Below are 12,184 nucleotides of genomic sequence, written 5' to 3' on the forward strand. Positions count from 1 at the left end.
AACAGAGTAAATTCATTTGTGCCCATTTAAAGCAAGACAAAGAATGGATTTAAACATTGCTAGAAAAATGAAACTTCGAGGTCAGGTGACCACTGCTTCTCACATGAAGCATCTGGAAAGGAATAGTAACTGGTTGGACTGTAAATTGTTTTTAGCCTATCCTTTATATACTGTTTGTATAACAATATGACAGCATCCAGTACTGTTAGGCTATTTTTAATTTCTGTTTAACCTTGAGTTATAGTTTCCCTCCATTTCTTTCATTCTTCTTCTGTTATTTTTTTAAAAAAATTCATTGGGTGATTAATGACTTATAGTTGATAGTAAAATTCAATAGTTTGTACATGCATGACATCTCCCAATTTTCCACATAACAATTCAACCTCTACTAAGTCCTCCTCTGCCATCATGTTGCAGGGCCTGAACCATCCCCCCAACCCCAGAGTCTTTTACTTTGATGCACCTTCCTTCCTTCCTTCCTTTTTCTTTTTTTCTTTTTAGAATTTCCTTATTGGGGTATTAATGGTTTACAGTTGACAGTAAAATACAATAGTCTGTATATGTATAATATTTTCCAGTTTCCACATAATAATATACCCCCCACTAAGTCCTCTGCCTTCATGTTCCAGGACCTGAACCCCACTCAACCCAAGTCTTTTACTTTGGTGCAATGCATCTCCCTCCCTCCCTCCTTCCCTCCTTCCCTCCCTCCTTTCCTTCCTCCCTTCCTTTCTTCCTTCCTTCCTTCTTTCCTTCCTTCCTTCCTTCCTTCCTTCTTAAAGCAGCCTTGTTATTTCTCTGTGCGTTCAAAGCTTTAGCTGCTTTAATTGATTATTCTAATTATGAGTAAGTCAATAATATATTTTGTGACTTATCTTTATATCTTGAAGGCTAGTGAAAGTTAACAAACAGTAGCTATTTAATATCTGTTTACTTTGGAATTCATATGTTATTCCTTCTGATAAAGACTTTGAGTCATGGGACCAGATGGTAGTACACCTGGTTGAGTGCACATGTTACAGTGCGCAAGGATCCAGGTTTGAGTCCCCGTTCCCTCCTGCAGAGGGAAAGCTTAGCAAGTGGTGAAGGAGGGCTGCATGTGTCTCTCTCCCTCTTTATCATCCCATTCTCTTTTGATTTCTGGCTGTCTCTACTAAATAATAGAGATGATAAGAAAAATTTTTTATAAAAAAGACTTTGAGTTGTATAGGATAGTTTTTCTTTGAATTTTTTTTTATACTCTTATGTCCCACAAGTCAGGGGTTTTGATCACTAGGTTTAAAAAATAGTAATGGAGTTCAAGTAATACAGAAATATCCTCATCAGTTTCAAACCAGAAAAAACAATGAACATTGGTATTGATATAACATGATATACAGAATGAAGCAATTACCTTCTTCCAAGATTCTGAGTAGCCAAAAACTATTTACTAGCACATTTAGAAAGTGTCCAGGTATTCTGCCCAGCTCTAGTTCTTACTTTATATATATATTTTTTATTTTTCCAAGTTATTTTGATAAAAAATATTGTTGGATCCATAATGTTTAGCTAGATAAAAAGAAGAAGAGTCTGAGAAAACTATACTGAAACAAATTTTCTTTTTTTTCTTGACTCAGTGTGAACTTCAGTCTCTTGATTGCTTATGATAAATAATAAACTTTATGAGCCTGTGAACAAAATGATAAAAACGCAGCAAGCAACACATATTCAGATCTCTAGAGGAACTCACACTTCAGTGGGTATAATATATGTAAAGCCTACCTATTTTGAGAGAATAGTTCTTTATTGACTTTCACTGAAAATTAATAAGTAAAAAAAAAAAAAAAGAAAATCAAGAAGTTAGAAGAGTTTTTGGTAATGAATAAAGATAAAGTTATCTGTTGGTCAGCTGAGCTTGTCCGAGTTACTAGGTTAACTTGACACAGAGAGATTGCAGTATTTTCCAAAGTCTTTTGTCTTCAGCCTTGTCCCATTGCAGTCATTCCCCCGTACACTACACTTAGTTTCTTTTACTAAACATCATGTTATATCATTTCCCTATTTCAATCCTTTGTTTTACTATTACTGCAGGATAAAATTTATATTCCTTCCTAATACTGTCAGTTTCTTGAGCTGTTTGGCCTCTGCACAGCAGCCGCACTTGACCGACTCTTCATTCCTTGGCTCTTATCTCACATGTCACCTTCTGGAAAAGGTCTTCCCTGATCATTCTGCCTGCATCCACATTCTTGTTAATTCTCTATCACATTGCCCTGACTTTTTTCCCCCCTTGACTTAAAACTCTCAGAAATAATCTCAGTTATTTTCTGCTTCTTTCAATCTTTTTCTTTTACCATGATATAAAATTATTGAGGGCAGAAGTCATAAATGTCTTGTCCCCCAGTTCAGAAGTTTCGTCACCACACATGGGCATTTGTGAGATGAAAACTATGGGATTTCAACTTCACTAATTGTTAATTAAAGTCCTGCTAGTAGCATTTATTAGCCTTAGCAAGTTATATAAACTCCTCGAAGTTAAATTTCTGTCTCTAACACACAGATGATCTTATGATAATTATATGTTACATAATTATAAAAATTTATTACATTATCTTTATTGTAGACTTTTAAAACTATTAAATAGGCAGTACATGTGAAGCATGTAATATAAAGCTTAGTAATGCTAAGCCGTCAATAGATGATAACTAAAATTATTTAAAAATTTTTATTATCTTTATTTCTTGGATAGAGACAGCCAGATATCAAGAGGGAAGGGGGCGATAGAGAGACAGAGAGACACCTGCTGCCCTGCTTCATCATTCACTCTCCCCCTGTAGTTGGGGACAGGGGGCTCGAACCCAGGTCCTTGTGCATTGTAACACATGCACTCAATCAGGTGCGCCACCACCTAGCCTGATAACTAAAATTCTAACCCCAATTCCAACATATGGTAAAGGGTTTTACCCCAATAACAATGGACAATTTGGTGATATAAACTGAGTTTCCCACAATTCAACACAGTTTTGATTCCATCTATCTATATCAGCTAAGTTAAAGGTTCAGCTTCACAATACTTACCTACTTCCAATGCTTTCAGATAGTACTAAAAAGAACAAGTACCTTTTCACTTGACTGGCTACTAATCAGAATTTCCCATCACCCCTTTCTTGGATTTGATTAATTTTCTAGAATGGCTCACAGAACTTAGGAAATTTGTTTATTCTCATATTACTAATTTATTACAAAGGGTATTAAGGAATATGAATCAACTGCCAAAAGAAGAGATACATAGGGAATTGTCTTGAATATAGGAGCTTCTATCCTGTGTAATGTTATGTAGTACATTCTGGTTCCACAACATGGAAGTTCTTCAATCCTTCTCCTTTTTTAAATGTGATGTTATTGTATAAGCATGATTTATTAAATCTTGGTCACTGATCTAAAAGGCCAACAAGCATATGAGAAAATGTTCCAAGTTACTGATTTTCAGAAAAATGCAAATAAAGACAACAGTGAGATACCACTTCACTCCTGTGAGAATGTCATACATCTGAAAAAGTAGCAGTAACAAATGTTGGAGAGGTTGCAGGGCCAAAGGAACCCTCATACACTACTGGTGGGAATGTAAATGTAGAGAGCAGTCTGGAGAACACTCAGAAGGCTAGAAGTGGACCTACCCTATAACCCTGCAGTTACTCTCCTGGAGATATATCCTAAGGAACCAAACACATCCATCCAAAAAGATTTGTGTACATATATGTTCATAGCAGCACAATTTGTAATAGCTAAATCCTGGAAGCAACCCAGGTGTCCCAATAACAGATGAGTGGCTGAGAAAGCTATGGTATGTACACACAATGGAATGCTACTCAACTATTAAAAATGGTGAATTAGCCTTCTTCCCCTCATCTTGGATAGAGCTTAAAGGAACCATGTTAAACGAGATAAATCAGACAGAGAAGGATGAATATGGGATGATCTCACTAATAGACAGAAATTGAAAGATAAGATCAGAAGGGAAAACACTAAGCAGAACTTGGACTGGAGTTGGTGTATTGCACCAAAGTAAAAGACTCTGGGGGGATGGTTCGGGTCCTGGATTATGATGGCAGAGGAGGACCTAGTGGGGGGTTGATTTGTTATGTGGAAAACTGAGAAATGTTAACATATGTACTAACTGCTGTATTTTACTGTTGACTATAAACAATCCCCCAATAAAAAATTTTAAAATAAAAATCTTGGTTACTGATGATCAGTTAAATCTTCTGCCCATCACCTCTTTCCAGAAGTCAAGGAGCATTTTCATTCCTCTTTTCACAATTGGTTTTCTTGGCAACCAGCTTTAGGTGATTTCCAAAAGCCAGCTGACAGAAGCGCTGGTAGTATTGTGGTGAGCATAGCTGCCTTCCAAAAGCCAGCTCATTTATAAAAATCCAGTTGTGCTAGAAAGAAACTTTTTGTTTTTTATTTATTTAAATAATTTTTTATTTAAGGAAGGAGACATTAACAAAACCATAGGGTAGGAGGGGTACAACTCCACACAATTCCCACCACCCAATCTCCATATCCCATCCCCTCCCCAATAGCTTTCCCATTCTCTATCCCTCTGGGAGTATGGACCCAGGGTCACTGTGGGTTGCAGAAGGTGAAAGGTCTGGCTTCTGTAATTGCTTCCCCGCTGAACATGGACGTTGACTGATCAGTTCATACTCCCAGTCTGCCAAAAGAGACTTTTTAAATGATAAGATACCTGCTTCATATATACAGTTCTGAAGCAGTTTCAGGAGCTAAGGTTAAGAATCCAAATATTACAACAGCAAATGCTAATAAGGTATTGCTCTTTAGTTACTTTCATTGACATAACAATGAATTATATTATCCTGTAAGTTTTAAATATGCATAATTATAAATCAATAACTGTTTATTATATTACTACTGTTATTAATGAAATTCCAGGAACTTTGGGGGCTGTGCAACAGGACCTTTAGATGAGGTCTATATTTACATGAAAAATATACTTTTGTTGTCTGAATGACTAAAAATATATTTCTTATAAATCACCATATTGTAGCAACTAATACTGTCATTGTAGGACCTCTCGCATAATCCTCAGCCTCATATTAAAGCCACGTAGCAGATTACTAAAACAATTTCAGACAATTAGTGTCTGGTAGTCTTTATATGCTGCTATGCCAGGTGCCCCTGGGTTGTGTAGCTTGATTTCACCTTGTCTGACTCAGCATCCTCAGAGCAATTTTAAAACATATATTCATATATTCTAATTGACAACTCCATATCCATCTTTTCCAGTTTTTTTTTTTGTAGCATTATTGTTATCATCTAAAGTACAGCTTTAAGCAAGTAACCTTTCTTCCCAGGCAATATCAAACCAGAAACCATCCTGATCCTCTTAATCTCACATGGGTCAAATATAGTGGGAAATAGTAGTGGTACAAATATTAGCAATATTTATATATATTTTTAACATTTACCAAACACTATGATTTTATTAAGGGTTTCACAAACACATTTCATTTAATTGATTTTATTTATCTTTATCAATAACTCTGTGATGTATTATTACTACTTTCTTTTTAGAGATAAGGAAATTAATACTCTATAAACTATATTTACCCAAGGTCACATGACTGGATTGTCAGATCTTTTTCAATATATTAAATTAAGATCCTGATCAGAACTATGGATATTCCCTGGTGTTTTCAGATGTATATGAGGTCCTGCTGCTTGATTCTATCCAGTATCAGTGATTCATAAGTCCTAACCTCTTAAACATATTTGTTTATTACAGATGAGGCCTCAGATATCATTTTCTTTGGCACATCCAAAAAACGGTCATCAGCCTTGAAGTTTATTGGGCAATATGGCAATGGTCTTAAAAGGTGAGGTTTTGTGGTCTGGAAGGTGGGTCAGTGGATAAAGTGTTGGACTCTCAGGCATGAGGTTCTGAGTTTGATCCTTGGCAGTGTGTGTACCAGAGTAATAATGCTCTGGTGTTCTCTCTCTCCTCCTCTCCCTCCCTTTCCTCCCTCTTTTTTTTTTATCTCTCATTAACAAATAAAATCTTTTTTGAAAGGGAGGTTTTTTTCTTTTAGCGCATTTATTATTGATATTGTTAACCCTATTTAGTTAATGATAATATGTAAGGATCCACATTTGCAAAGCTTAAAAAGAATATAGGCTTAAGAAGTCTCCTGGTCAGATGGATGAACATAAAGAATTCATGTCAACCTTCTACAGTGAACAACAAAACTAAAATAACAATGGAAACAGTGTGAACAGAAATCATCCTAAGACGTATGGAAATAGAATTTTCACAGCAAGAGACAAATTGATAGAATCTAGGTAGAGAGGAGAAACACACCTACACCAAGAAAGACACCCCCTTGGACATCCATCTGCTATAATTGGGAAGAAATCTCTATGCTACAGAACTTTGAGAAGGGAGGAGGATGTTTGTATTAAAACCAAGCCACCACAATCCTACAGTCCTTTAACTTACACCACTGAGCTGGGGAAAGGGAACTGGAGGATATAAATTCTGTGCAAGTTATTGGCAAGCATCATTTTTTCTCCTTTTCATGACCTTGATGGGAGCAGCTGGTGGATGACATAGGATATTAGTTCCCATGGTAACAGACCCTGGAGGCAAACTGAGGAGTGCTCCATCCACCTCCAGCTAAAAACTGAAGTAACTAGAGACAGAGGCAGGGAGTACATGTCCCCTAACAGATAGGCACGGAGTTTCCAGCCTCCTATCACCCAGTGTCCCAGGTTCCCAGTCTACTCAAACTCAGGGCACGAATGCTGTGGGACAGTGACAACAGCTAAACCATTGTCTTTCCCAGGCCTGTTAAAATTCACACCAGCCACTTGGGTACCTGATTTACATCACTTTTCAGATCAAGAAATTTCTTTTCTCTCACAGTACCTTATTTCCAATAGTATTGTCTTAAGAAACAGTATAGGGCTGGGTTAAATAATATCCATTTGTACTACTTTGAGATTTAAAAAAAAAAAAGCTATACTATCAATAGTATCCCCTTGATGATGGGTTAGCCAAAGAGTGTAATTATTTCTATGGAGAAAACAATCTACTGCTGCACCCAATTACTACTTCATGTACGCTCGATACGTAAACTGTTATGTTCTTGGTTTTTTAATGTAGTGGATCCATGAGGATTGGAAAAGACTTTATTCTCTTTACAAAGAAGGAAGAAACGATGACTTGCATGTTTTTTTCTCAGACGTTTTGTGAAAGAGAAGGTCTCAGTGAGGTAAGAATGAAAACTTTCCTTTGGTTCCCATGGTACTGCTATTATTTGTTTTTGTCATTTCAGGAGGTGAAGTCTATCCTGGTTTCTTCTTCTAGCAGATTTTTTTTTTTCCAGAGTACTGCTCAGCTCTGGTTTGTGTGGGGAATTGAACCTAGGACTTTGGAGCCTTAGGCATGAGAATCTTTTTGCATAGCCATTATGCTATCTACCCCTGCCCTCTTTTTCTTTTTATAATTTAGGAGTGTGTAATTTAGGAATGTGAGGAGGTAGCTGGTTATTTTGGGATCATTAGAGCTCTGTTTTAGGAATCATTCCATGGGTAAGTTTTTGACTCCTAGGCAATTTTCAGAATTGTTCTTTTCATTGTCCACATTCTAGCTCCCAGAATAAGGTGATTCCTTTGGCCCAAAAAAGTTTGAGGATAAAAAGTCTGCAAAATTCTTTCCTTATAACTGGATTATTATTTTTAAGATAAACAGAATATTGCATTTAAACACTTGGAAGACCCAATCTAATGAAACTAAATGAAAATAGAAGTTAAACCTACAAATCTAATATCATAGTGTCAGCTCCAATTGATGGCTTGAAAACAGCTTGATAATTTTTCAGTTTGCAAGATTTGCTACTATTATCATAACTTATAACTCAATATAGCAGATGCATGATGAGGAATTGTCTGCTCAGCTCTGGGTAGATCCTGAAAAAGGTAGCAGACAAGCAGAAGACCATTAGGTGTGTTCAGCCTTGTTCCCAAATAAGGTAGACTCATGTGACATGGAAGAGTAATGAAATGAGGGTATTAAAAAATAATTCCTTTTAAAATTATCTTTATTTATTTATTGGATAGAGAAAGCCAGAAATTGAGATGGAAGGGGGTGATAGAGAGAGTGAGAGACACCTGCAGCCCTGCTTCACCACTTGCAAAGCTTTCCCCCTGCAGGTGGGGACTAGGGGCTCAAACTTGTCAATGGTAACACCTGTGCTCAACCAGCTGCGCCACCATCAACCCCTAAAAAGAATTTTTTTCAATGACTATGTCTTCTTGCTATAAGATTGTCTAATACGTATCATACAGTGCTATGGATGGAGAGATTAGAGTAGTGTGGTCAGTCAGGGCTTTTTTTTTTTCATCAGTGAAGGTTTTTAATGAAGAGAGCATAGCTGCAACTTGAAAGACTGATAAATCAAAGAGAAATGGTAGGTAGAAAGTCTCAGACCTGGTAATTAACATGAAGTTTAGGTATAGTGTGAAAATGTGATTAGAAGGTCAGCAATTTCATTGGTATTGGTGATGTAGGGATGGGTCATAGAATCAGTATAGGCAGTAGAGTGGTTGAGTGGGGTTCTGACACAAGAAAAAGTGATAGTTTAGATACTTTAAATATTTATTTTGCACTTTATGCAAGTAAAGGGTCTGGGAAGTTGGACTGAAACTGCAGCTATAATTTTTGTTTTAATGATCTCTCCTTCCCTCTCTCCCTTCTTTATTTAAGCTAAAACCAAAAGCCTATTCTCATTTTCACTTTCACAGAAGCAGTATTTTTCGATAATATTAAGCCACTATTTTGATATTTACCTGCACATCTCTATGTAACATTCTTGTATAGCTGCCCCTTGCTTTGATTTAAACAATCTATTAATCTCCTACTGAAAAAAGGAGCATTTATTTTTTCCCCTCTGTTCCTATAATACATGCACACACACATTCTTACACCTCCATACACACAAATACATTTATTTCTTTACTCTTAATATAGATCTTAACTTTAGCTATGGCAATAGTCAGTACTTATGTTACAAAGCACAGTTCACACCTATATTTTTTCAGACTATTACTTTTCACTTCCTGAACAACTTTCTGTATTCCCTGGAATGAATAATTGTCTACTTTTTATTCTATGCAACTTTTCATTATCACTATCACTGAATATTTGCTTGGATTTTATTATAAAATCTTTGTAACTGTTAGTCCAGTCATTTTTTTATTAGTGATTTAATAAGGATCGACAAGATTGTGGGATAAGAGTGGTATAATTCCATACAATTCCCACTACCAGTGTTCTGCATCCCATCCCCTCCATTGGAAATTCCCCTATTCTTTATCCCTCTGGTGTATGGACCAAAGATCTTTATGGGGTGCAGAAGGTGGGAGGTCTATCTTTTGTAGTTGCTTCTCTGCTGGACTTGGGAGTTGACAAGTTCATCCATACCCCCAGCCTGTTTCTGTCTTTCCCTAGTGGGGTAGAGGTCTGGGGAGGTGGAGTTCCAGGACACATTGGTGAGGTCATCTGTCCAGGGAAGTCAGGTTGACATCATGGTAGCATCTGTAACTTAATTGGCTGACAAGTGTAAAATATAAAGCAGAACAGATTGTTTAATAATCAGGAATCTAGTGGTAAGAGTATAGCATATGAGATTTGGGGTCTTTATGTTGGAAGAATCTAGGAAGTCTATTTTAGGTATATTCCAAGGGGCATATGACTTACTAATTTTTGCTTGAGCCGGATAGGTAACATGCAAGTGGGCTAAAAGGATTGTCTGGGAAGATGGTGTCAGAGTTATCCCAGTCTCTTAAGGTTCTCTTAGCTATTTCATCTTTCTGAAGCAACATGCTCTGTAGTCTTCTCATGCCCGGTAGTGTGCATTCTTGCTTTCTGTGGCTGGCGTTCAGCTGCATCCTGGGATGTGCTTTTGCCATCATGCTGACAATTTTTACTGTTCTTTGTCAGGTCTCAGGTCCTAACTCTCATGTCTTTCATTAAAAACTTGCTATCCTTGGTATAAAATAACCTCTATTCACTCTCTTAGCAATGATGCACGAGGGGAAATAGCTTGGAATGTCACAGGCATGATAGACACCTGCAGACCTGCTCCACCAGTAGTAAGGTTCTCACCTGCAGGTGGGGATCACTTAGTCTTTGTGCATGGTGATATGTGCATTAACCTGGTACACCACCTTCTGGCCCCTGTGTGGTGTGTTTGTTTAATCCAGAAACTTTTTTTCCTTTTCTTTCCAGCAGAAAAAAAAATTATCTTTTTTTTTTTTTTAAGGGTGGGGGTGGAGCTGTTGCCAGATTGTAATCTAGATAACCTACTTTCATTCTCTCCCTCCATCAACCCATCTCTGAGTTTAATTAATGTCGTCAGTTTCTGGGCCTCTTTGTAAAACTTGTTACATTCTGGAACCTTGTAGTGCAGATTTCACTTGCAATGCAGTCTCATTTTTTTTTTTTTTTGTTCTTTTTACTTCAGATTGGAAGAGACAGAGGGAGACCATTTTTAAAATTGGTGATTAATAATAGTTTAAAAAATTATAAGGTTACAGGATCTAGTTCCATACCTCACCCACTGCCAAAGTTCTGTGCTCCCATTCTGTCATTATTTATTTATTTTTAACAAGAGTGCTACTCAGTTCTGGCTTTTTAGATGGTGTGGGGGATTGAACCTGGGACTTTAGAGCCTCAAGCATGAAATTTCTTTTTCCATTTAACTTTGTGTTTTGAGATGTGGCCCAAGAGTGGACTGAATTAGGATCAGGCAAAAAGATAGCGTTCTTTTTTGGGGGGGGAGGTGGAGTGGGGTTGTATTTCATAGTAAATTGATGGGATTTTTTATTATTATTTAATAGGTTGTAGTGCCAATACCTTCATGGTTAATGAAAACCAGAGAGCCTGCCACAGATGATCTTCAAAAATTTTCACTGGAATTGTCTATAATTTATAAATACTCTCCATTTAAAACAGAAGCTGAATTGATGAAGCAGTTTGACGTGATCTATGGGAAATGTGGTAAGATCATCAAAATTTTGGAATATGGATGGAGACACTTGTTCTTTGCATTGATGAAGACACTATATATATGTTTACATAATTCTTTTTTTTCCCTGGAACCTCGTGGTAGCAATCATTTATCTTATACATGCCAGTTTTGTCTCAAGAGATTCCAAACATGAATGATTCATACATCCCTGGCACTGGGAGAAAGGCTTAAACTTATATGAACTTGGTGAAGCTGTAAGAGTGTGATGCAGAGTGGGGACACATACTAATTTACAGTTACTGTACTAGATAGCAAGGTTAACAGATACTTAGTTCAATGTCCAAGAACTGACAATCTCAGAGAGTTACCACATGTAATTAATTCAGATTTCTTTTGCAAAAGATTTGTAGATATACTTCTCAAATTAAAAGATGTTTTTGTACATTTCCCCATCTCCATAAACATTCTGTTCAATATGCTGAACATACTTGCTCTACAAACATTTTTGGTATCAGTATTTCTCCAGATTTCTGGCACTTTTCATATCCACAAGCAAAAAGAACTACTTTAAAGTTGTGTACTTCCTGCCATTTGCAAGTCCTCAATTTACATAATGCTTATAGTAAGAGTCTAAGAAATTTGTTTCTGACTCTTCCTACATTGCTTTAAAAATGTCTTCTTTAATCTGTGACATTTTGTCTAAAAGTGATATTTAATGTCATCTTTTGTCCTTTCTCATAAAGGATGGAAATTAAAGAAATATTTATTTTATTGCCATATATGGTATGTAACTGAAAAACAGTTATGTAATCTCTGACCGCTAGTTATAAAGTACAGAAATACTAATTAAAGATGTACTATATCATGAATATTTATTTTCTACATGCTTTACACAAATATGTACTACTAAGAACAATTCTGTTTTAGTTATCTTATGAACCCTATTGACTATAAAAATTTATGCAGAGAGGCTTTGAAACTTACCTGAGATCATTGTAGTTACAAATGGTTGATCCAGGATTCAGAGTCTTTTAGGTTTCCTCATCCAGATTTAACCATTATACTGCTTGTTCTATTTTATTGAAACAAAATTACCTCTTGGTGCTTTTAATGTTTCTGACAGTCTTGCTTGTCTCTATGTCATAAGTAAC

General features: G+C 36.4%; 1 protein-coding gene across 1 annotated transcript in view; it reads left to right on the forward strand.

Annotated features, from left to right (window-relative positions):
* Positions 1-12,184, forward strand: part of MORC1 (MORC family CW-type zinc finger 1) — a 167,818-nt gene that overhangs the window by 18,944 nt on the left and 136,690 nt on the right. The window contains exons 5-7 of the mRNA XM_060197115.1: positions 5,789-5,879; positions 7,166-7,274; positions 10,903-11,062. Coding sequence (XP_060053098.1) covers positions 5,789-5,879; positions 7,166-7,274; positions 10,903-11,062 — 360 coding nt within the window. The remainder of the gene's footprint in view (positions 1-5,788; positions 5,880-7,165; positions 7,275-10,902; positions 11,063-12,184) is intronic.

Source organism: Erinaceus europaeus, chromosome 9 (assembly GCF_950295315.1).
Source record: "Erinaceus europaeus chromosome 9, mEriEur2.1, whole genome shotgun sequence".
Classification (NCBI taxonomy): Eukaryota; Metazoa; Chordata; class Mammalia; order Eulipotyphla; family Erinaceidae; genus Erinaceus; species Erinaceus europaeus.